This window comes from Choristoneura fumiferana, chromosome 17 (genome assembly GCF_025370935.1).
Source record: "Choristoneura fumiferana chromosome 17, NRCan_CFum_1, whole genome shotgun sequence".
NCBI lineage: Eukaryota > Metazoa > Arthropoda > Insecta > Lepidoptera > Tortricidae > Choristoneura > Choristoneura fumiferana.
In genome coordinates this window covers 8,792,570-8,819,408 of record NC_133488.1, presented here as the reverse complement: position 1 = coordinate 8,819,408, position 26,839 = coordinate 8,792,570, and the positions used below count along the sequence as shown (strand labels likewise).

The 26,839-nt window shown below is 39.0% G+C and overlaps 2 protein-coding genes across 3 annotated transcripts in view; both read left to right on the top strand.

Annotated features, from left to right (window-relative positions):
• The window catches only part of LOC141437361 (serine protease persephone-like), a 33,907-nt gene extending 30,278 nt beyond the window's left edge, over nt 1-3,629 (top strand). For both annotated transcript variants that reach the window (XM_074100668.1, XM_074100669.1), the window contains 2 exons: nt 1-157; nt 1,103-3,629. The exon at nt 1-157 is cut by the window's left edge and continues 1 nt beyond it. In XM_074100668.1, the coding sequence (XP_073956769.1) occupies nt 1-157; nt 1,103-1,267 (322 nt within the window). In that variant the 3' untranslated portion in view covers nt 1,268-3,629. The remainder of the gene's footprint in view (nt 158-1,102) is intronic.
• A 5,308-nt stretch (nt 3,630-8,937) lies between these two features.
• Nucleotides 8,938-26,839, top strand: part of LOC141437354 (NFX1-type zinc finger-containing protein 1-like) — a 34,654-nt gene continuing 16,752 nt past the window's right edge. Inside the window, exons 1-15 of the mRNA XM_074100661.1 lie at nt 8,938-8,970; nt 9,415-9,471; nt 13,324-13,503; nt 14,078-14,793; nt 15,111-15,330; nt 16,086-16,131; nt 16,845-17,070; nt 19,525-19,698; nt 21,026-21,982; nt 22,073-22,225; nt 23,548-23,695; nt 24,441-24,524; nt 24,804-25,072; nt 25,158-25,304; nt 25,592-25,766. Of these exons, the coding sequence (XP_073956762.1) occupies nt 9,450-9,471; nt 13,324-13,503; nt 14,078-14,793; nt 15,111-15,330; nt 16,086-16,131; nt 16,845-17,070; nt 19,525-19,698; nt 21,026-21,982; nt 22,073-22,225; nt 23,548-23,695; nt 24,441-24,524; nt 24,804-25,072; nt 25,158-25,304; nt 25,592-25,766 (3,517 nt within the window). The 5' untranslated portion in view covers nt 8,938-8,970; nt 9,415-9,449. The remainder of the gene's footprint in view (nt 8,971-9,414; nt 9,472-13,323; nt 13,504-14,077; nt 14,794-15,110; nt 15,331-16,085; nt 16,132-16,844; nt 17,071-19,524; nt 19,699-21,025; nt 21,983-22,072; nt 22,226-23,547; nt 23,696-24,440; nt 24,525-24,803; nt 25,073-25,157; nt 25,305-25,591; nt 25,767-26,839) is intronic.

Genomic DNA, 26,839 nt, shown 5'->3' with positions numbered 1-26,839 from the left:
GGACGCTCGTAGCAACATGTTGCTGAAAGCGAACGTGACAGTGGTGGGCCGCGAGAAGTGCGGCCAGTATTACGGCAACTGGCGCAAGCTGCCCGCCGGGATCGTGGCGCGGCAGCTCTGCGCCGGCGACCCCGACGGGCTGCAGGACGCGTGTCAGGCGAGTGCCCTCAGCTGTATACAGAGTTTATACACTAAAACATAAAGTTCCCGACTCGACTTTTTCATGTTCATTAATATCAAACTTCATGATTTAATGTATGTATGTATACGGGTCTATATCGACTGGTAGAAAATTGTTTGTCATAATGTAATGTTTGACATAACTTTTTTTTCTCTGAAACCTTTTATTTTTCAGAATTGTTATAAATCAAAACCTAACCTAACCTATAGAGTTCCACAGGATCACCACTTAAAAAATCATAAAAAATGTACGGTTATACGGTGTCACCTGTCAAAACGAACAAGTAAAAGACACATTTTTTAATTTTTTGTTCTGAGCTATGGAACAACCCGTAACCCCGGACTATCGTAATTTGGTGGTAAAGAAAACTCTTTATTTTCTAAAAATTAATTGATGCTACTTAAAAATCTGATATTTTTTCTGTTAATTAGGAAGGTTATTCCTATTGATAAAAAAAATTCAAGCGTTTCTAAAATTTTCATGCATTCCCCATTGATTGAAACTTCGGGAGCCGACGTATTCCCACTTTCCAGATGAAAATACATTATGCACTATATCTACATTCTACAGGGTGTAGTTTTGAACGATTAGCCCCTGCTATACTCAACTCACTATTACAATATGTGTATACATAATATATAAATATGTATATTATAATATTATGTCGTCTTGGTAGAAATTTAAAGGGTTTCTTAGGGTCCGGCTACACGCTCAATCATACTTGCGCAAATTCCAATTTGCACAAGCAAGCATGTGCGTTAAGACGGCAAAACGGTTTACCGCACAAATGGCTTTTGGACGCCATACAGCTTCTGCGCCAATTTTTGCACGAGCCGTTTGCGCATGCAAGTCGCTACGTGTAGCCGGGCCTTAACAGTGATTCCGGCAAATTTAATTGTCAACAAACTTTTATATTACCAGGGTGATTCTGGCGGACCCTTGCAAGGCACTACGGCATCGGACGGCCAGTACCGTCTGATCGGAGTGACGTCTTTCGGGCGCGGCTGCGGCGCGACCGTGCCCGGAGTGTACACCCGCATCGCACCCTACCTCGATTGGATAGAGAACATTGTGTGGCCCAACTAGTGGGTGATACAATGGCCTAGTAGCTTAAAAATATGTAATCCGTCAGTTACAGGTTGATCCACCAGAGCTGGCACGAATGGATTGAACGAAAGCAATGTGACTTAGACATTTTTCTAGGAAAATGACAGATGCATTACATTTTCATATTTGTGTGAAGTGCATTCAAATAAGTAGACCTTCTCTTAGATTCGCGCTGTCAGCGTTCATCTTCTACCTTTACCTCTCATATTTCGTTTTCTAGATTTTTTACCGTACAACGGCAACACCTACTAGAGACTGGCAAAATTGTACTCCAATGGACAGATCCATATTTAAAAAAAAACAACAAATAGGTAACAGATACTCGTACTTTCATTCACTCGTTTTCGTTCAACCATTTGTGAATGACCTGTAGATTATCAGAAAATATTGACACGGTTTTTTTGGCAATTAAACAAAAAATTATGGCGATTATAACCAGTTTAAGTTACCTGTGACGTCACGCCGTCCGACACTAGCATGTCCCGACCCCCACTGCTGAACTTTGACGCTCTTAATCTTCGTCATTTTTTATTTGGTTCACAGAAAAAATACATGTCCAATATTTTATGATAATGTAACTGATGAACTAAATAGAATATTTTTACCCAGGGAATGACGGTATACCGACCAAAAATCCAGCAAACTGAGGAGCTACTACGAAAATCAAAGTTCGTATCGTACCGTCCCTTTCATTCTCGTTTTAAATAACATAAGCGGCAGCGGGACGGCAAGACACGAAGTTCGAATTTTGTACTTCGTAGTAAAGGGCCTGGTCCACAAATAGACGCTTTTATACTTCACCGTCACACAGAGTGACTATGTTCCAACTTCAACGTAGCTGCAACTACCGACTGCCCATACATTTGCTCGCAGCTAGCGTGCAGTTTACGTGCAGCTTTGCCGCCTGCTATGGAACAGCAAAGGAATATTTATGGGCACTTGGCAGTTTTATTGCAGTTGAAACTCAGTCAGTCAGTAACTGCCGTTAGGTTCTCAATGCAGTGTGTTAGTGATTTTATTGATTCTTTTAATTATTGCTATTATTTTTCTTATAAGGGCAATAACTCTGAAATTTTACTTCCCGATTTTTTTATTTATTTTCACAGTTGCCTTTCTGCCACAGTTTTCTGGTTTTTAACCTGTATCCGAGTTTAAGCATAAGTTAGAAAAAAAAATCTATTACGAATAACTGTAACTTTTTTTTTATTTAGATAATTGATAACGCATCTTAAGAGTCATTTTTGTAGAGAATCTCTTGGTTCCAACTTGGACGGCCACGGATCTGACTGGAACTAAAAGATAAGCGTAGCGCGCTCACAATTGTCTCGTTTGTCGGGCTGTCAGTCCACTGAAACGGGGGGAGGCAGCGAAGCGGAGCGAGATAGAAATCCATCCACCAATAATTTGCATAAAATCTCCACTCTTAGTGGATAGGAATTTGGTAACTAACTTAAAATTCGAAACCTGGAAATCGGAGCGAAGAAGAAGAGCGGGGAAGCGGGGCGGAGAGACGAGCGCGAGCAGGGAAGCTCCTTGGATAGAATAACAGTCCACAACTTTTTTGCTCAGCACCGTTATCTGGCTCCGCGGGTATGAACAGACACAGTCCGCAACTCCGCTCCGCATTACCCCCTCTCTCAGCTCCGTTGCCTCCGCTCCAGTGGAGGAGGCAGCCTAAAAAAACGCACTGAGCGACTAAGCGTCAGCTGCTATACCTTAGTTTCCTAATAAGAGTTTTAACGAATCGTACACACTTTACCTAGCTAGAGAATATCTTAATTTTTGCATGTTGACACCAGCTAGTACCCTATATTTACACACATCAAGAGTATCCCAAAGAGCAATTGCGTAAGTCACTCATAAGACTGGGCGGGGGTGGAAGTGGGTCGGGTCCAGAGTATTTACGTGGCTGTATTTAAAAAACGAATTATTTTTAAAAGTCGCTGAACTAATGATGTTCAGTTTGACCAGTACGATCTATGATTAAATTATGTGACAGGCCACACCCGGTATATTATGAACAACATCACACCGACGGCGGGCGCGGGACGGGTCGGGCACGGATCGCGGTGTGATGTTGTCATATACAGGCCACGAAAATTGGCCCGCCGCACTCCCGACCTGACTCGCTCCCGACCGCTGCCGTCCTGTATGTTTTGGGCTTAATTTAGTCTTGAGTCTTGATTGAGTTGTGTAGTTTAGCTAGAGTTTAGCCTTTCATCGTAGATAGAATATGACACTTGGACAATGCTACTTTTGGCTGTGCAACTTGTATCTTAATTGCTGATGTGTAATAGTCTCGTAATCTTAAGAAAATACGATTTGATACTTTTAATATAAATGAGTTTTTTTTTTCATTGTTCACCCTTGTCGATGAATTCCTCGTGACACATTGTCTGGCCTTTTTATTTAGATTCCATAGCCCCCCGGGAATCGGTATGTCTATCCGTTTAACGTTATCTTATCACATTGACGTTGCTTATCACATTGACGTTGGGGGAGAAAAATCCTCGAGTGGCAACCGCTAAACGGAAGACGAAGCATTGGTGAACCGACGACATCGTGAGAGTTGCGGGAAACTGGTGGATGCAAGTGGCGAGTTGTCGTTCATTGTGGCGTTCTAAGGCCTTTGTTCAGCAGTGGACGTCTTCCGGCTGATCATGATGATGATGTATGAATTCCCAAATAGGGTAGGCAGAGCACACGAAACGTTACTGTTTTGGAGCCACTTTTAGCAATTTTAGGTTTTAAAATTTGTCGAAAACCGGTACAATGGTGCTAGCCTGTCGCCTACGGTATACATATTATTATATCCTTAGTCGCCTCTTACTACATCCACAGAAGAAATTGGGAGGTGTAATTCTAACTCGATACCACACGGGTGATCACATTGAACTTTGTTATAATATAAAGTGGTTTTTATTAGTAAATAAAAATATGCAAGTTGTAAATAAAAGTGGGCGGGCCACATCGTTTGAAGAATATATAACCGTTGTGGGGAAAAAGTTCTCGAGTGGCGACCGCGAGCCGGAAGACGAAGCGACAAATTTCATCCAAATCCAACCGTTTTAGCGTAAAGTATAAGTAGGTATAACAAACGTACAAACTCGGATTTGTAATATTTGTAGGAAGACCAGCGGCCGTACAGTCTGGCGCTGGTGATTGCATTCACCATCTCTTTCTGTCCTCATCCGTTTAGCTCCGTTTCCATACTTTCCATCAATAATTTGCGAGGAATGTGTTTTTCATTAACCGATATAGAAACGCTTTATTCACCTCGCCTCGCTGCGCTCAGATGTTTTCACCAAAGATGTGCTGTGCGAGGATGTGTAAATTAAGCGTTGATAGAAGCTATTGATTAATGAAAAAATACAGTCCTCGCACATTATTGGTGGAAACGCTGCTTTTGGTAGGTAGTTTTCACCACTTGTTTCTCTGCCAAAATCAGCCTTTCCACCAATATAAGTGGTGGGTGTGTTAGACTTAGACTAAACAATAGGGTCGGACAACACACTTATCCCACGTAGGTATGCAATGTATTTTGAAATTTAGACCCTGATATTTGTATGTTTCTAAGCATACAAATATCAGGGTCCAGTCCAGATTTCATAAAGCATTGCATACGTTGCGTACGTGGGAAAAGTGTGTTTTCGCCTTTTAATATAAATAAAATAAAGCGTTCTCTTCCAAACGTCACCCATAAGTTAAGATTTAATCTAATCTCTCTCTCGTATTTCGTTTTCTAGAATTTTGTACAACGGCAAAAACTGAGACCCATGATAGCATGAAAGATTTCAGGGATCCAGTACCAGATTTCCGACCCGAGCGTACGTTTGGGAAAAGTGCTGTTTTCGACCTTTGCTTAATCAAATTTAAGCTATCTCTCTACGCACCCATGAAGTTAACGATTTGAATTCTAATCTCACTCTTCGAAAATCAATTCGTACCGTAACGTGTCATCGATTCATTTCCACCATTACCACTCTCAGATATTTCGTTGAAAAGTCATTAGAATTTTTTTACGGTTATTTACGTCACGGAAGCACTGGCACATTAAACATTTCAGACTGTTTTTAGTACACTGGCATAGACACTGGCAAAATTGTCCTCCGATGGACAGAGCCATATTTTTTTAAAGAAACAACAATCTCTCTCTCTGTCAAACTATCCAAATTATCACAACGTCAAAAATATCTACACAATCTTTATATCCCTAACCATAAGAGTCGAAGCATACATAACTATATTAGACGCTGTGGCTGAATAGATATTAATTATATTTACACCATCGACTGTACTTACGTCTAAATATACACTCTTACGCGTAACTGTGATAACGATAACCCTACACTTAGAAAATATTTATTTTTCTTGTATGAAAAAATTATTACTTCAATGAAACCTTATTGATTTACAAATTAGCCAACATAAGGTTAAAAATGAGATATAGTGTCGAAATGGATTGTTGACAATCCGGTTTTTGTACAATCTGTGGCATCGTTGATATGAATGTTGCCAGCCTAGAAAAAAATACCGATCGCTGCGGTAAAATAATATTTGGTACCTACATTTTAAGAATCGAAAAAATCCACACTTAAAGTGAATATATGAATAAGCAATAAAAAACCAATGATAAATTTTGATCAGTGTTCGTTGTCGAATGTTCGTCTTGGGTAATTAATTACGATAAGTAAATATGAAAGTAATTACGATATCAAAACCGATTAGCTTTGCCAACCTCTACCTTGAAAATAATTCATTCCGGGCCTTATGCGATGTGCATCAAAATATATAATAAAATTCCAGATTTAATTAAAAGCTCAAAAGGTCAAACATTTAAAACTGCACTTACTAAATACCTTGTAGAAAAATCCTACACTTTACAGGAATTTTTAGAGGATAAGCACTAGCCAGCACTATAAGAAAGTATGCAATTAATAATAATATCTTGTGTTTTACTAAAATTATTATGTTGACTATGTTTTTAGCTAAGTTTAAGTTTATGGTACGAGCACATATCCATATCTGCGCTCATAAGTTTAAGGTTAATTTAATAATAGCATTATTGCAGTGCCCTTACAGGGTTTGATTCAGTATTTTGTATTGTTTCAAAGCAAATAAATGAGTTTGAGTTTAATCAAAGTCAAAGTCAATTTAGGCTATAACAAGCACTTATGAATGTCAAAAAAAGTCTACTACCGGTTCGGAAAAACCTCTGTTGAGAAGAATCCGGCAAGAAACTCAACGAGGTATTTTTTTAAACAGATTTACAATATTATTAAATATATGTATACATCACAAGTATTTAACACAACTTTATTTTTAACACAGTAGGCTCGCTATTTGAAGGGATCGCTAATGCGGATCGGAATTATTAATAGCGAGCTAAGGGCGTGTTCGTCTGTACATAACAATCAGGTTGATGTTCTTTTTATAATGATTATTATTTATATCTTTAAGTTTGCTGACAATTATCTTTCATACAAAATTGTCTCTGACTAAATTTAAACCTTTTCAGAAAGTTGAAGTTACGAAGAAAAAACATTTTTTTGCTTGAAATTCTACCACCTTCTTATACCTAGCACCAAAAAATCTGAATTGGACATTTATTTGTTGTGATCTAATGTAAGCGTAACCCAAGGGAGCACATATATTTTGAGCTGGCTACACCGACTGTCTACAGTTTGTTCGGGGAATAACAAGAGCAATTTTGGAATAGGCATCATAGACAATTGAGCCAATCGACTGCTCCCGAGACTTTTTGCAATGATTATGGACCAATAGCATTGGATCGCGACGTCTAAGTTGTCAAATACGACTGCACTTTAGCTATAAATAGAACTAATAGATAATCATTCGGAACAAAGAAAGAAAGAGCTTCACTGTGCAGTTTGTTTTGTGCATTGCATTCAGTTAATTAATTTGGTTAATGAAACGGGTAACGACACTGACGACATCGCGCTGAAATCATCTAGTACAAACTTGTTTGTTCATTTCAGCGTTCAAATAATAAAAATTCTGCTTTGCTGGAGGTAAGTTCTTATTCCTTTTTAGTCTTTAGTCCACACATTACTTGTACTCCACCTAAGTTTCAGCTTTATAACTGCACCGTCTCTTAAATCTTACATTTGGGAAATAATGAAGGCTATCTTTTTAGTTAATGTTTTGATCTGTAAAAATGGTATTATTTGGGATTATCGAGTAAGGAATGTAGGTTTTTTTTTACTTCTCGCATACGAAAGGTTATGTGTGTGTGTATAATAAAATGGTATATAGTAATTGAAAGAAATAGGTGGCCATTTTACCTTATTGTGCAGGCTCAGGCTTTTGAAAATGAAAAAATGAAAATGAAAAGATTTATTCGGGACACACACATATAAATAATAGATACAGAACAATAACATAATAATAATAATGTGAAATAAAATAAAACAAGATTACAAAATACAAAAATAATTAAAAAGAGAAAAAAGATATATACTTTTGATTTCAAACTTTAGCCAAATTTTAGAATTCATCTTCATCACTCCATCATGTGGATGACCGTTTCATGAAAAGAAGAATAGCCACTGCTATCATCGTACCTAATATATTATTTATGGTCTTCTGGACTATTAGTTATTTTGTAATACTGCTCAGGATGACGATCAGTCGGTTAGTTGCCAAAGTAGCAGAACGAAACATGGACGAAGTTTTCGCTCAGTAAAGATTGTTAATTTCCAGTAGGTAGGTGTACTACAAGACTGAGTATAAGTACTTGTACTATTATCTAGACGTGGGGGACTAATTAATAACGTCACGGTGACTGTCACCGTGACTTGCCGTCAAAAGGCGTCACTGTGACTTTTCACAAAATAACAACGTTACAAAATCACATAGGTACGTTCCTACTGTTCCTAGCGCAGTCTCTTTTATTTTTAACCCCCGACGCACAGATATTATAGATACACTATCTATATCCATATCACTATCTATATCCATATCTGTGCCCCGACGCAAAAAGAGGGGTGTTATAAGTTTGGCTGCTAAGTCTGGCTGCTATGTGTGTGTATATGTATATGTGTGTGTGTCTGTCTGTGACACCGTAGCTCTTAAACGGGTGAACCAATTTGAATGCGTTTTATTTATTTATTTAAAAGCAGGTATTTTAGCGATGATTTTTAGAGATGTTTTATCAAAATCGGTTCAGCCATTTTTGAGATATTGAACTTTGAAGTGACGGGGTTTTCCAACTTTTTGTTGTGGATCAATTAGGTACTTGTGTGATAACGGTGTGACGAAAACACGGTCATAAATAGCACCGCGACAGTATCATACGAGTGATAATATCATATGGTGACATGCGGCGTGACAAGCGACGCGACAATATCACATAGGCACGTTGAAATAACAGTGTGACAAAAAACGTTCATTACAGGACCGAGACGTGTCACAAATATCATACAGTGACACGAGTAACAGGCCTGACAAAGTCACCATGACTTTTCACTGTGACTTTTTTGGAACGGGATCGTCGTCACTGATATCAAAATGCAACGCTTTTCCCCATGTCATACTATTATCTATTCTGTGGTATAAGTCAATATTACCCGGTATCTACCTACAATATAGTAGTTTCCTCCTTCGCAATACCCATTAACAATCTGCTAGTTTCACTTTTATGATGTTCTCAACATACCCAGGTATATATACCTAATGTACATTAGATATAATAACGTTCGATTATTACCCATAAAATTTACAATAATTTCGTACGCACAGTGAATGTTATATTAACAAGCTTATACCAAGTGAAGTTACGTGCCAATCCGTGCCATGAATCCTATAGTTTGTTACTAGGTATATCTCGTATTACCTACTTAACCCACCTACGGAAGCTACATGCAAAGAGGTTTGGTACTATAGTGGGTAGAGGCTATATATATATAATTTGAATAATATTATAATTTGTATATATATGTATAATATTATTTGGATTGAATTCCAGGATCACGTTATGAATCGCGCGTTTTGTAGGTAAATTGATGGTTACACAGAATGAAGGATTTCTGAAAATCCAAAACATCTTCGATCTGGGATACCTTCTTTCAGTTCTTTGCTTATGAGTCTTATTCTTTATGTTACAGATATCATCATCTTGAGTTGGTAAATCTACCAGAGCATGGACGACTATGGCGGACCGGGTGAGTTTCAAGAATACCTATACCTACCTTCTTTCCAACCTAAAAATACTTTTTCTCAAACATGCTCGGAAATGTATGCGTTAATATCACGAAATAGAGACATGAAGTTTCTCATTTATGGCTGCCTACCACCTCCCTACATAACTTCTTGGCCTAGGCCATGAAGTATGTATGAAAATCCATTATTGTCCGCTGCTCTAACTTTTTAAATTTGCTTACTAACATTAAACTGACAAAAGAAAAATTACAAACAGCCAACCACCACTACTCTGTAAGTATTTGCGATGCGATGCGATGCGACGGACGGACGGACGGACGGACGGACGGATGGATGGATGGACGGATGGACGGATGGATGGATGGACGGACTGATGGACGGACGGACGGATGGACGGAAGGACGGACGGACGGACGGACGGAATGGATGGATGGATGGACGGACGGACGGACGGACGGACTGGACGGACGGACTGATGGACGGACGGACGGATGGACGGATGGACGGAAGGACGGACGGACGGACGGACGGATGGATAGTGGGTGGATGGATGGACGGATGGATGGACGGATGGAAGGACAGATGGATGGACGGACGGAAGGATGGACGGACGGAAGGACGGATGGATGGATGGACGGATGGATGGACGGATGGAAGGACGGATGGATGGACGGATGGATGGACGGACGGACGGACTGATGGACGGACGGACGGACGGACTGATGGACGGACGGACGGATGGACTGATAGACGGACGGACTGATAGACGGACGGACAGATGGACGGAAGGACGGACGGATGGATGGATGGATGGATGGATGGATGGATGGATGGATGGATGGATGGATGGATGGATGGATGGATGGATGGAAGGACGGATGGACGGATGGACGGACGGACGGACGGACGGACGGACGGACGGATGGACGGACGGACGGATGGATGGATGGATGGACGGAAGGACGGACGGACGGACGGACGGACGGATGGATGGATGGACGGATGGATGGATGGATGGACGGATGGATGGACGGACGGACGGACGGACTGATGGACGGACGGACGGATGGATGGAAGGACGGACGGACGGACTGATGGACGGACGGACGGATGGACGGATGGACGGACGGACGGACGGAAGGACGGACGGACGGAAGGACGGACGGACGGAAGGACGGACGGAAGGACGGACGGACGGACGGACGGATGGATGGATGGATGGATGAAATATCTCCTCACATTGTTTGAGAAAAGCACTATACAAGCCTCGGCCAGAACAGGGATTGCTGGACTCGTTTTATCCGACCCGTCCCGTCTACCCGAACTCGTCCATCAATCCCTTACTTCATGGCCTCTGCAGTAATGTACTATTTGACAAAATCATATAGGTATTCTATTGTTCGATTCTGCGAAAATAAACTATGTGCCTAGTATGTATCGGTTATCGACAGATGATTTTACGCTAAGTTCAACCTGCACCAGTACCCTTAGTGTAAGTTTTCGGTTACAAAATACGTCTCGATCGCGTTCGCGTTAAAATCTCAATTTGTATGGAAACACAACAGCGCCTCTAGCACAGAATATAATAATAGTACTAACGTACCTTTAGCGGAACGTTTGCGACGTATGTTGTAACCGAAAGCCCTTTTTTCCCTGAATGGCAGATTCTTGAAATGGCAGATTAATCAAACGACAGATTCTGTTAGTGGCAGATTCAATAATTGAATACGGTTAAAAAAATGGATAGTTTATTTTGAATACTTACATAAATTAACATAACTAAGTACAAACTTACAACAAACTCAACATTCTTCTTTTAACAAATCTAATTTCAGTCGTTTGACGACTGTTGCAGGTTTTTATTTTTTTTTATTTGGTTATTTAAGTTTCTACTTTGGGGTGAATATATGAGAATTAATTATTTTGTTAGAAACGTTTGTTTTTGTAATAAATGTCGTGCTATCGCAAATAAATTAGTCTTATTCTCTGGTTTAGACGGTAGTAAAACGAGTCACGTATGAGGCACAGCTCCCAGAAGAATGGTTTTAGCGAAAAAAAATGTTTTTAATATATATATTTTATTTTTATTTTCTCTGCACTAAACATTGTGGAGTAGGGGAACAAGCTTGAACAAAAGTATTTCTATTACCCAACATCCACACGGATTTCGACGCCCGCCATGCACAACACATCGCTGATCTTCTGAGATTCTCCCTAAATAGGGTGCACGATGTGGTGTCAGAAATGGTATCTAATGTTGTAGATTAAAAATATTTTACTTAAAATGTGCATTTTCATTTCAATTAAAATAAGGGAAGTTTCAGTTTGCTGCTGTTGATCTTGATACCTACTAATTCCAATCTACGTATTTTATAGGTAACTGTACAATATCTGCCGTTTGAGGAGTCTGCCATTTAAGTAATCTGCCATTTAGGGAACAAGGGCCGAAAACTTACACTAAGGGCACAGGTACTTGTTTATCTCTTTTGTTTATCCCAACATTGTACATGCCATAGATAACATACACACTTACCTACTTTACATTGTAAAGTTCGTTTTTACTTATGATATGAATGATACAAACTCACTAATTCTTTGAAATGTTTGTCGCCCTTCCGCTCCATAATAGAGGTAGACATACCTACCTACATATGTATGTGGTTTCTGTTTAAAAATTAAATTTTAATTAGGTAAGTACCTAGTGCCACGAGTTGAAGTGAATGATTAGACACAGCTACGACGTGTTGTGTAGTGACAGCAGGATTTTGAAATTTTACCATTAACTTCATGCATTCGCCTTTTGTGCAATCAGTTATTTTTGTGCAATCATTTACTTCAACGTGTTGTGTGAGCTGCGCGCGTTCCATAACTCGGGAGACATCAGTGATAAAATATATCTTTCTTAGAAAAATGTTTGCAATGTATAGGTACAGTCAGCGTCATATAGTACGTAGCAGTCAAGATCACCAAATACTTGGAAACATCCAAATTAGTCATTAACATTGACCCAATCAAAGCGATCAAATTGCTCAGGCGTACAAATAAATCGGAGCACGCAACGTACATCACCACTGGTAGCGTAGCAGCCATAATATCCAAAAGTATGGGACACACTAGAAAACTGAGCTTTATTTTAAAGGTTTAAGGTTTAATCTCGAGTTGAGTGCGAAATAAATTAACACGTCATAAGATTCGACTTTTTGTTTTTGACAATCACCGAAAAGAGTACCAACTTGTCAGTGATCGTTCAGTCTCTTTCATTTGGAGCCTAACGGCTTTTTTCACATTTTTATTTACATTGTCAGAATTCCGGATTAACGGATTTCCTTTTAAATTTGGCTTGAATTGGCCAGTATAATTACATTATAAAAGAGTTTTTATTTAATTAAAAAGGTAATGACATGTGCATTTTGCACCAAGAGACTGAAAATGAACACCGTTCACATTGTATTAAAGAGTACTGAGGATACTTTTGCTGCTACGATACTAATGTCGGCTTGAATGTTAGGTATAAAGTATTTGGCGACGTGCGTGCTCCGGTATATTTGTACACGATGGATGTCTCGAACAATTTGACCGCTTGGCTGAGTCACTGGTAATGACTATTTTGTATGTATCCAAGTATTTGGTGATCTTGACTGCTACGTACTATATGACGCTGACTGTACTACGAGTATTAAAATGCTTAGGAGATGAGCCATGAAGGAATTGCCTTAAAACTGTCACAACTCCTAACTTTTAGTGTATTGTACCCCATAAAATCATACTTTTAATAAGTAACCCGGGTGACATTACCATGGCAATGGCAACAAGCTACACTAAAATGTATCTGAAAATATTGTTTATGTTTGAAGGTCCCGGTGGCGGTGCAGACCGTGGAGGCAGAGGACGTCGGTGGCCCAGGCGCGGGCGGGGACCGGGCCGGCAGCCCGGCTATCATCAGGGCGATGAGGCCAACACGAACTGGCGCGACCCGCGCAATGCCAGCCAGCCGCCGCAAGGCAGAGGTTTCCGGGCCCAGCAGCGCAACAGATGTATGTATCTCGACTTAAACCTTTATTGTCTAACGTACTTGAAATTATGATCACCTTCACTTCTTTCTGCCACACGGTGTAAGATACGGTTAGAAAGAGATAGTGATGAAGCAATCGCTAATGACAGACCGTTAGACAATACCTATGGCCACAGGTCACAATAAGCTAAGCTTTCCAGCTCACCTTTCCGCGATCGCCCTGTCTAGGCCCTGTCGTATCAGTCAGTACGGTTAGTATCTTAGTCGCCGATACGAGTTTTACGAATTTTCGTCTTCTTTGGTTGTTTTTTTTTTTTACTGTTCTTGTTAAGATGCGAAGTGCAAACTAAGCTTGGTCGGTTAGTACGAGAGAGAGAGTATCATCCGGTATAATTACCTACATTTGTTTTTCATATTTGATAGTAGAAAGACCGGTCACGAGCGTGTCGAACACGCCCAGGATTGGGTTCATAGTTGTTAGCTCATGCTACCATTAAGACTAGTTAGATACTTACGAGTAGGGTACACGAATGATCCCCTTTACTAGCCTTACTGCCGTGCCAACACAAGCCTTAAACGAAGATCTCTTCTTTCAGCTAACCCTGGGTCACTGCGAGAGTCTCGCGATATTAATGTTTATGAATCGGAAACGTACGACCATAATTTGCTGCAAAATATTTTAGAAAATAACGCTAACAGCCAGAACGCTCGACAAAGATATAATCAAGATAAGCAGCAAAACGGAGGACAGCAGCAAAATAAAACTGCTTGGAAAGACAGACCAATGGGGTTTAAAGCATTGGAAGATATATCCCGGTCTGATAGCGTAGACATCATAGAACGTATAAATCAACAGAAAAAGCAATTTACGTGTCTCCTGGAGTCTCCGGTCGACAAGAAAAAACAAGACGTTTTTGCTCTAGTTTTGGAGCTTATAACAAACGTGTGGAAGTCCACGTTCGAGGAGTCCAAGAAATTACTTCTCTTGGAAATATGCAACTCGAAATTCATTGAACATTTACAACTGTACTTGATGCAGCTGCCGTATGCTACGAGTAGAGAGGACAAATATTTCAATAAGTATTATTGGACGAAGGAAATGAACTTCTGGACAAACTTCATGAATTTTTGTGAGTTTATTATAAACGTGTCTCCATCAACCGCCGTCCGCAAATGCGGGTCTTTGATCGACGGTAGCTCGAAGGTCTGCCTGGAAGGACTAAAGGAGAAACACGGCTTCGAATTGCCAGAAGAGTACGAATCAAGAATGACCAAGATACGGAACAGTCTCAAAACCTGTGACGATGAACAGGTACGTACTTTATTAAGTATACGTATCAGTAGGAACACATTGTCAAATAACAATTTAAATATTATGTATTTTATTATATACTAGCTGTTGCTTCGACCTCGTTACAGTTTTTTTTTTAATTTTGATTAGCAGAAACCTTGTCCTAGCAATAACGCACAATCAATTTTGATGCCGTCGTTTGAGTTATGCGTGTTCATACTCGTATATTTCAGCGATTCATTTATAGATTTATTTAAGATAGATCAGAAATAATTAAATGCGATTCACTTGGCGTTTAAGAGTACCTATATAAATTTTAAATATGAATTATATTGTAGACAAAGAAACCGCAGAAAAATCGCACCAATGAGATGGGTGAGCCTCTTGAGAGCTTCCGTGAATTGAGCATCCTGCCCACTCCCGAGGAACTGATAGCCGACAGGCCGTTCTTGCGGCCCAACGTCGTCAAGGGGGCGTACGTAGACAAAGAACACTACTTGGACGTGCAATTCCGATTGCTGCGTGAGGACTGTTTCGGTCCACTGCGGGAAGGAATTCGTAAGTTTTACTTGCATTTCTTATTATAATGTTACCACAACTGGGACTTATCACGCTAATAACAAATAACTATCTGTTGCCCGCGACTCCGGCGTCAACGTTAAATTCGTTTTCTTCCAACTATGGTTTAATTTCATCATAACCGCACTAAATACCCAGCACAAAGCGGGACTTTTCTGCTCTAGAGCAGAAAAAATGTATGAAAATCCTTTATTGCATTGCTTTAGTTTTTTTTAATTGCACCACCAAAGACGTAACACAAGTATTTTTGCTATAAAATAAGCCTGCATAAGTAGTTTAAAAAATCTAGTGTTAGTATCCTACGTCCTTCCCCGGGACTCAAACTATTCACCTAAATCGGTCCAGCAATTAAGATGTGAAAAGGTAACAAACTAACAGACTTTTCAAAATTTTCGCATTTATAATATTAGAAAGAAAATACATTTATACATAATATTAGTGTGATAGGTGCATGATTTAAATTTAGATTACTAATAATTACTTACTTCAACATTTCGACCATAATTATACAGTGGCCGTGGTGACCACCTACAAACCACCACAAACGTGGTTTGCTGGCGTGATAAGTCCCAATCGTGGTAGTATGAGTGAAAATCACGAAAGTTTAAAACATGATGATAGCTCCTGGTTAAATTAAATGTAAACCTTTGCATTTTATTACATAAGTGCATTAATTGGATGGACTTTAGTCTATAGTCCATAACTATCAGTTATTAACTTAACCTTTTTTACAGATCAACTTATAGAGAATCCGAAAAGAAAGAAATACGACCATATACGGTAAGAAATCGACGCTGTTAAATATTTTTGCAGTATCTAGGTACTTTTCTTTCTTTCTCCTGATGAGCTGAACGTAGCGTACCTATAGTCCTTCGTCCATTGAAAAAAACTTAAATGGGACTTCTTTTCTAAAACCGTGGCACTTCAGTGGCTAGACTTATGGACCCTGTACCTTGGCAATTCGTGGGCTCTAGGCCTGCCTATACCTTATAATATTTTATTGATGGCATCATGGTATTGGTCACATCCTATCCTACTTCCTACTATCCTACTAATATTATAAATATGTGAAAGTTTGTGAAGAAGTTTGGATGTTTACATCTTTGAATGTTTGTTACTCAATCACGTCTAAACCGCTGAGCCGATTTAGATGAAATTTGGTATACAGATGGTTTGAGTCATCGGAAAGGACATAGGATAGTTTTTATCCTGGAAAATTGCATAGTTCACGCGGGATAGCGATAAACGAATACTATGGGGACGTAGTCGCGGGCAACGGCTACATAGTAATAAATATGTAAATTTATAAAAAAAATATGAATAGGGTATTGCGTATTGGAAACTACAAAATAAAAGCTTTAAGTACAACAACATTGAGCAAATAGGGCGAAGAAGTGAATTTCTGCTTTAGTAGATGCTGCTTTCGACATATTATATGTATTATAGAAACGTGATAAATAAGATTTATTAATTGGAGCCTACGTTTCTTCCAGTGTTTACCAAAATGTAAAGTTCCTTGAGCCGTTTGTGTCGAAGCAAAAAATTGGATCTGTAGTATTGCTCGATGAAAATACAATGAAGAGATTCAAGAAAATAAATTGGGCGCACAGCAAGAGGTTTTTGTTCGGATCGCTGGTGCTGTTCACGAAGGACAACTGCAAGAGTTTCCTGATTGGAACCATTTTGGAACGGGATGAGAAATATTTGAGCAAGAGACAGGTAACTGTGGCGTAATATTAAAGCGATACCAGTGCCTAAGTATCTATAGTAATTTAGTTGCGTCTGTAGTGGTATTCCTGACCCCCAACCCAAAAGACAGGCATAGACACTAGAAACATACCCAGTGCGAGTCGGACTGGCGCACGAGGGTTTACGCAAAAATTAATTAAGCATATAGATGTAGTACCTAAAAATTTACACGGAATTATTTTTGCGCGAATTCGATTCGCAATCGACCGGTTTTCAGAGTTGCCGTACCCAAAGGGCAAAAACGGGACCCTATAGGTAACTTAAGAGTCCGCTGTCCATCCGTCTGATAATACGAGTAAATAATGTTATAGTATATCAACATAGGCCCAATTATATATCTTAACAAAATATAATTTTTGAATAAAATTAATTAATTAAGTTTAGTACTTTCTTGTCAATGAATCTTTAGTTAAAAGAGTGATTGTGGATAATCGAATCTTAAGTCGAAATCGAAATCTTAAGTCGACTTAGTTCGCTATTGGTCGTAATGGTAAGGTTGCTATTGTCACCTTTGAATAAGATTATGTTTAGCAGGTTGCCAGGTGGACGCAATGTCATACTCAATCGGTAAAGCAGATTTTCGCCCAACTGTATACGTCACACACCCTTAAGGTGTGTTAGACTTGAGATTTTAGAACTTGAGTTTTTTTAATAATGAATATATCGAAAATTATGCGCTATTGGACTACATGTTATACCAAGTGTTAGCACATGTTTCTGTTAATTATTGTATATATTATTTGTTTGTTTATAACTAAAAATGTTATACAACTTTACATACTCTAATTAGGCTCTAGAATCATTGCTTTAAATCTTTCGGGTTATTAGAGCCCACGGTGTATAAGGGGGGATCCCATACAACAAACGTGTTTTTTTTTGGTAATGTTAATGTCTAATGTTGTATAGATTTAATGGTACGGAACACGAAACCCTTCGTGCGTGAGTTCAACTCGCACTTGGCTGATTTTGTTATAAATTGACCTCTGAAGGGGAAAAGGGAGGAATTGTACGGAAAATAGAAAGCGTTTAAAGTACAACAGCCATGCTATTACATTACATTAAAAAAATTAGGTTACTTATCTTTTTGATCAATCTCTAACGAGGTGATACGAGATAAAAATTTAGCACAGTTTTAATTTGAGAGATAACAGTTGGGGGAAGTGTCAACTTCTGTTTATTTCAGCACATAGATATATTAATTAGCCACTCTTTGAACTCTATGTTTCTGCACAAACGAAGTTACGATTAAAAAAAATCGGCAAAGAGCGTGTCGAATATGCCTGAAATAGGGTTCCGTAGCCACAAAAAAGTTAAGTAGTATTTTTCTACGGATTTCGTATTATGTACGGAATATTCCAAGTTTAGGTATATTTTATACCTTAGGCTGCTATTTACTCTTAAACTACTAATAATTCTCAAGAAAACTTAACCGTTATAGTTTTTCTTGTAAGTTTGATATATTTACTACCATCCTGAATTTAAAAAAAAACCCCACCGGTTTAGATTTTAGAGGGGGGGGCTCAATTTTAATGAAAATTTTCACTTTAAAGTTGCATATTTTGCTAAAAAAATATTGTATCGAAAAATTGTTTTAGCAACCCCCTAATGGTTTTAAAAGACCTATCCAACGATACCCCACACTTCAAGGTTGGATGAGAAAAAAAAATCACCCCCACTTTACGTCTATGGGAGATACTAAAAAAAATTTTTTTTGAACTTTTTTATTGTACCATTTTGTCGGCATAGTTTACATAAATATTCGTGCAAAATTACAGCTTTCTAGCATTGATTGTCCCTGAGCAAAGCCGCGGACGGACGCGGACGGACAGACAAACAGACAGAAACAGACATGGCGAAACTATAAGGGTTCCGTTTTTGCCATTTTGGCTACGGAACCCTAAAAACCGACCAAGAGCGTGTCGGATACGCCTAAGATCAGGTTCCGTACCCGTTACGAAAAAATAAACTTAAGTATATTTTTCTAAGGATTTCGTATTTTTTACGGAATCTCCCAAGTTTAGGTATATTAATACTTTAGGCTGCTATTTACTCTCAATTACTCTCAAACTACTATAAGAAAGCTTCTCAAGCAAAGTTAGTCGTTATAGTTATCCTTGTTACACCACTGAATTTTCTGAAAATTTTCAAACCAACAGTTTAGCTTTTAAAGGGGGACGCTCGATTTTAATGAAAATATACACTTTAAAGTTAAATATTTCCCAAACATTATCACTGGATCGAAAAACTGCCTTCGCAAGCCCATAAAAGACCTATCCAACGATACCCAACACTATAGGGTTATTGGACGAGGAAAAAAAATTAACCCCACTCACTCTACGTCTAAATAACATCTTTCTAGCACTAATGGTCTAGTTATAATATATTACTTAAAATTAATTCACATAACGGCGCTTTTATTCACAGTTACCGGTCAGTCTCGTTGATGCAGCAGTGGACTCCAAAATTTACAACGACGACTCATACACAATGATAGAATGCGAAGTCTACTTCGAGCCTTACTATCACGTTCTCAAGGCTCTCCAGGATCCCAATTTCCCAGAACATCTGGCGATGAGTAGCTACATCATAGATGTCAAAGTGAGTATATCCATTCAGGTCAAAAATGCTATTTTGTCAAATTCACTAAGTAATTTTTACTAACGTAAAATTCAGAAAAATTAAGGATTAATTTTGATTAAAATTGTCCGCATTTGAATTAAACATATGCCTTAAAAAATCTTGGAAACAACACGAAGAAATAACGGCAAAAATTAAGCATGTTATGCGGATTTAGAAATAGTATGACACGCTTATCTTTCTGCGACTAAATTACGAGTAGGTAAGTAAAGTACGGAAATAAATCCTATTCATTAATTTCTCCACGGAAAAAGTAAAGAATATGATGCAACAAGGAATATATTTTTCATGAACCAATAGAATCATCTAACATCTGGTAGCATGGTGTACGGTTGTATTACTCTGAAGATAAGCTCTGGTTGAGTTTGAAATGCGTCGGTGTAGTATGGTGGTGGTGATAGATGGGTTTGTGTGATTTGTGTCTGTTCTTACAGTGTGGAGGTGGAGAAACTGCATGAACACGCATATTTTGCATAAGCTTAACTATCATAAGGTCGCGGGTGAGCAAGGAAATTGTTTTAGTTAATTGATATGGACCTCCGCAAAGTAACGCCTGATTCAATAAATTATCCAATACACACGCTCATTTACCTACCATCGCACAGCATCGCCCTGGTGAAAACGGCTGAGTGGTCGAGGCTAGGTTGGTAAATGAAGCGCTTCTATTCCATTGGTTCATGAAAAACACTCCTCGTAACACATCTTCGCAAATTTCTGGTTGAAACGCAGTCTATCTTACGCAATATTGTATGTTTGTTAACTCTTTTACAAAGTACCGTAGATATAAAATTAGCAATATCAAGAACAAAATATTCTTTTCACACCTCTCCTTCAGAAAAGTAACTTTTCCTCCCAGTCGAGAGGGAGCAAAGTGTAACTTTTCTGTTCAAGGCTTTTCTAAGTGTTTTATTGCAAATGGCATTTTTTGAAGTTGATAATTGTAAAGGCACGCCATTTTCTATGCTGGTTGTTTTTCAATTCTATTTAAAATTATTTTATTTTCAAGTTTCTTAATGCTCGGTGTGAAAAGTAGTATGAGCCACTCGGGAGCAAAATTATTTTCATCTTGGGCGTTAACACTTGAATCCCTCATTACGCTCAGGATTCTACTTTAGAATCCCTCGCTACGCTCAGGATTCTATTGTAGAATCCTTCGCTACATTCTGGATTCAATGTACGCCCTCGCCGTAAATACACCATTTTGCTCCCTTGTGACACAAATAACTATTTCCCATGGGAAACTCGATCTCGGAGTTGCTTTTGTTTAACTACATAATTATGATTTCAGGAAGTTCCCGAAAAACCGGCGTACATAAACCCCGACACAACCTTTACAGTTTTAACCAAGGACCTTTCCAAAGTGGACTTCAAGGTTCTGGAAGAAAAAACCTGGCCTTCCGAAACTATGCTGGGTTTGAACAGTACTCAGTACGAAGCTTACAAACTAGCCCTCACTCATGAGTTTGCCGTCATTCAAGGACCACCGGGTACAGGAAAAACTTTTCTTGGAGTTAAAATTGCTGAGACTCTTCTTAACAATTCTCCTTCTCATATGCTAGTCATTTGTTTTACTAACCATGCTTTGGATCAATTCTTGGAAGCATTGTTACCAGTAACGAGTTCCATGGCCCGTATTGGCGGAAGATCTCGGAATGAAGCCTTGGAGGCATACAACATAAACAAATTGCGGCGAAAGGATGATAGTAGATATTTCCATGAAAGAAGACTAGATCTTAAATCAAAAATAACCGATGTGGAGCGAGCTCAGGCTAGTTTGGATGCTCTAAACACAAGCGTACTAAACTACAACAGTATCATTCGGTATGCCGAAGAATGCAAAATAATTCGAAGCTTTTATAATGAAAAAGATGTACGGGATCCGTTAAAACAATGGCTGTTTGAAGACCTGGATATTGAGCCTGCACCAATGATTGTACAACAAATCGAAAATGAAGAAAATAATGCAACTGAAGTAGAAAATGCAAACCAAGATGCCGATGAAGACATCTATGACAGAGACGATTTAATACTTGACGATCTATACGATGATGAACCCATGGTATTCGGCTTAAATGTCCGCTTAGGATCAGCAAATGTCTCATTTTCATTGTCTCAAAATGAGGAACTTATGAATGAGCTTTTGAAAGAGTACAAGAAAATCCAAAATAATGGAGGTTCTGTTAAGAAGCAGCAAGAATTGCAGGAAGAGATATTGGACATCTATCCCCAAATAAAAAGATTTAAGGTATGTAGCAACTATTACGAAATATTCTCCTGAAATTGTCGCTAAATTAATTAAATTAATTTGATAACGATTATCTTTAACGAAACACAGGATATGATGCAATATCAAACGCGTACTCCCGAAGTCAGACTTGCAAATGTACAAGATGTGCCCAATATACCAATTATTGAGCGATGGTCGTTGTACTTTCAATGGGCCAACTTGGCCATAGAAGATCTGAAGAAGTTAATTAAACGTATGGAGGTAAATGAAATTAATTTTATTAGATATTTAGATAAGTTAAGATAAGATGATTTATTTGTAAAACATGAGTAAGTTTACATAATGGTCACAGGTTTACAATAATGTTCGTCATGTTTTGCCTTTCGGCGTACAAATTCATTTGTCAATAATAATATTTAATCTAGTAAAAAAATAATTGAATTCAGTGATCCCATTATCCAATACAATAATAATAATAAAGTTAAACAAGTACTCAAGACGCTTAAAAACTATTATCATTTAAAAATTCATTAATATTATAATAACATTTTTCCAGTAATCATTCCATCATCCTTTTCTTAATATTATAGTACAATTCCTTGTAATGGTATATTGTTGTAAATTTTAGGCGCTGGACCAAATATATTTTTTCTTAATAGGGCAGTATTGGAGATTTTGCTTATTATTCTATCGTTATCACGTGGTCTGAGATAGCTACATGCCAATTACCATTGCTATTTGATACAAGATCATTATATTTGCCATTTGTGGCCGTCAAACACTTTCCAACCCGGTGCCCGCTAGAGCTGAAACGTATTTACTGGATTAGATTTTATCATAGACGCCAAAGGATGCGTTTTTAGCGTAAGTACGTTTTTTTTGATGTACGAGTACGGCGACTCGAAACGTTAACGCACAACTTTCAAGTCTTGCAACTCGGTGACTTCTAAATATATTACAATAAGGCTGCGCGTTTTCACCAAAAATGTGCGAGGATGTGTTACGCGGAATGAGTTTTTCAAGAACCAATAGAATCGCTTTATTTATCTAGCCTCGCACAGCACATCTCTGGTGGAAACATTTCAACGGAGCGAGGCGAGGTACGAGTAAATGAATCGTTTCCTAGCGTTTCTATAGGTCAGTGAAAAACACAATCTTCGCACATCTTTGGTGGAAACGCAGTCTAATGGTGATTTCGGGCGCCGCCATACCTACAAATTTCAATTCTCGTCTCGCCTCGTCTTGTCTCGCCTCGCCGGTGGAAAATCAGCGTAACACAGGAAAATTTTCCAATAACTATAAATTGACTTTTTTTAGTTCTGAAAAAAACAGCTGACAATGTTAAGCCTGTATAATGTATGAAGGGAAGTTTGTAATCACAGCAAGCTAAAATACAATATTCGTAGGTGCCTATTAAGTTCCAAAACTTAATTTATACATGTCAAAAAACCTGTATTTTCAATACGCTTTCTTTCAAAAATACTCGTGCACCAATTTCTTGGGTATAGTCTTTTTATGGAGGCGTACTTGGAAAACTATTTAGGTATGTAGATAATTTTGCAGTCACTGGCTTACATTTTTAGAAACAAGTAAAATCGGCGGCGGAGGCGTACGAAGAGGCAAGGATGATGGTCGACCTTGCCGTGTTGAAGAGAACTAAAGTGGTCGGCATGACCACTAGCGGAGCAGCTCGACTGCGCAAAGTGCTAACAGCAATAAAGACACCAATCGGTAAAACAATTTATTGAATCAGGCTTTACTTTGCGGAGGTCCATATCAATTAACTAAAACAATTTTTTGCTCCCCCGCGACCTTATGATAGCTATGTTTATGCAAAAAATGTGTATTTATGCAGTTCCTCCACCTCCACACTGTAAGAACACACACAAATCACAAAAACCCATTTATCACCACCACCACACTACACTGACGCGTTTAGAACTCAACCAGAGCTCATCTTCAGAGCAACACAACCGTTCACCATGCTATCAGATTTTTAATTATTTGAATTGATAGTTAATTGCCAATAAAATTGCCATCTCATATTGAACATAGCGAAAAATGACCCATTTATCACTTGGTCCATAACATATACAAGCACAAGCATGTAAATCTGTTTAAAAAAATATACCTCGTTGAGTTTCTTGCCGGATTCTTTTCAACGGAGGTTTTTCCGAACCGGTGGTAGTTTTTTTTTACATTCATATGTGCTTGTTATAGCCTAAATTGAATAAAGATATTTTGACTTTGAAAACCACACGCTTTAAACGAATTATTGAGAGTTCGAAATTGTACCTATTATGTAGTGGTATTTGTGTCTTTGACTCTGGCTAGGTCAATTGGTTATTTATTTATATTGACCACTGACTTGTAAGTTGGAGGTGTCCATGGGCGGCGGTGATATTTTGCTTAGTAGCAGTAGCAGTCAATTTTATAATAATTATATCTCTGATCAAACAATTTGTTATATTTCCAGTGGTGGTAGAAGAGGCTGCAGAAGTCCTGGAAGCCCACATCGTGACTTCTCTGACGAAGTATTGTCAACACCTCATTCTTATAGGTATGTATCAAATCTTAAGTCTACATCGTGCGCCTTGTTGGGGGTTTAAGTTAAACTTAAATACTTCCACAGCAATAAATACGAGCTGGGCTGAAGGTGTCTCTGTTCGAGCGCATGATCTTAGTATATAATGCGTGGTGTGATGTGTTTGTCAGGGGACCACCAGCAGCTGCGTCCGTCGGCCGCGTACATGCGGCTGGCGCGCCACTACGAGCTGGAGGTGTCTCTGTTCGAGCGCATGATCTTAGTATATAATGCGTGGTGTGATGTGTTTGTCAGGGGACCACCAGCAGCTGCGTCCGTCGGCCGCGTACATGCGGCTGGCGCGCCACTACGAGCTGGAGGTGTCTCTGTTCGAGCGCATGATCCGCAACGGCGTGCACAGCCGGCGGCTCGGCGTGCAGCACCGCATGCGGCCCGAGCTGGCGGCGCTCGTGTGTCCACACATCTACGAGGACCTGCGGAACCACCCCTCCGTCGAGGAGTTCCCGCCCGTGAAAGGCCTCGTGAACAACCTCTTCTTCTTCACCCACGACCACCCGGAACAGGTGAGTCTTCCTCTATAGTAACTGTAACTGCGAGGAGACGGCAGGCTTGTTTGTACCAATTCAAATCTTGGCTGTCTGCTTGCAGTGCGACGACGACAGCTCTAGCCGCACGAACACGTTTGAAGGGGACATGGCGCTGCGGCTGGCGAACTACCTGATGCAGCAAGGATACCAGCCGCAGGACGTCACCATCCTCGCCGCTTACTCGGGACAAATGTTCTATCTGAGGAAAGTAAGTCGGTTTAGAAAACAACTGTTACTAACTTACGCCTTAACTCATAAGCAATAAGCAAGAATAATACTTAAACCTAAAAATGGCTGACATAATTTGACGACCAGATAGCTTATTGGTTAGAAAAAAAATTACGCGGTACGATCCCCGGGCGGCGTTATTATGTATTAAAAATACGAAGCCTTGGATCTGTATAATCAAAAAAATCATCCCTAACTTTCCACATTTACTCAAGTCCATGAAAAGTGTAAAGAAATAAATAAAAACACTGTTTATTTTTTGTTTAGCAAAGGCCACTCTATCACCATCTGTCTAACGTGAAGATTACAGTTTTGGACAATTACCAAGGTGAAGAGTCCAAGATAATTTTGCTTTCGCTGGTCAGAAATATATCGAGTGACAGCATCGGCTTTCTCGGCACTGAAAACAGGATCTGTGTCGCGCTCTCAAGAGCCCGAGAAGGTAAGTCAATTGGCTCGCACATGAAACACATAGGTATACAGGGTGCTCTGGCCATGAGGCTTTAAGTTCAAGGTTCGATTCTACTCGTATAATTAAGCTATAAAGTGAGATAAGTTTTTCCATGTCAAAGTCTTTGTGACATTGGCATAAGATTTTGACTTGGCCTAACTAACTTTTTTCACTACTTACATCTATAGGTACAGTCACCAGCACCAATATCTGACACAACAAGCGTGCGTAAATATCTGATACGACTCTATTTCTAGGGCCGAAAGGACGTGTCAGATATTTTTGCACGCTCCGCTGTGGCAGATATTAATGCTGGTGACTGTACCTGTCTGTACACTAAAATTGACAAAACATGAACTTGATTTTTTTTAAACAGATTAATAGTAGATTGTTGCACCAAGCAGAAAGTTTTTTCTTATTGCACCGAGTGCCGATTTGTAGCCCGAGCGTGAGCGAGGGCTTTAAAAAGCACGAGGGCAATATAAATTAATGCGAGGTGCATAATCTGCTTTTCTTTCAACTATTACAGGAATAGTAGACGAAAAAAAAACTCATGCTAAACAATTAATAGGAAAGAAATATCACTAGCACTCGATGATTCCATTTTTGTAAGTTTACATTCGCACTCTCAAAAATGTCCACGGAAAATTCGCAGGGTTCCCGCCAATTTGTTTTTTTTTAACTTCTTACTTTTTTTTGGCAATGTTAGTAGCAGATATTTTTACCCGCGATCTGCTAAATTTCGGATGGGCGCCAGGTTGGCCAACCAAACACACGAAGTTTTTTTTTAAATACGGCTACTTACTATTTTTGATAGTGTTGGTAGTAACAATTTGTCTAATTTCATAAGACCGTCAGGTTGACCAACCTAACATCACCTAAAACTAGATTTTTTTACACTATGCAGGCTAATTTTATAGCAAAAATACTCGTGTTACCTCTTTGGTTGTGCAATTAAAAAAAAAACTAAAACAATGCAATAAAGGATTTTCATACATTTTTTCTGCTCTAGAGCAGAAAAGTCCGCTTTGTCCTGGGTATTTAGTGCGGTTATGATGAAATTA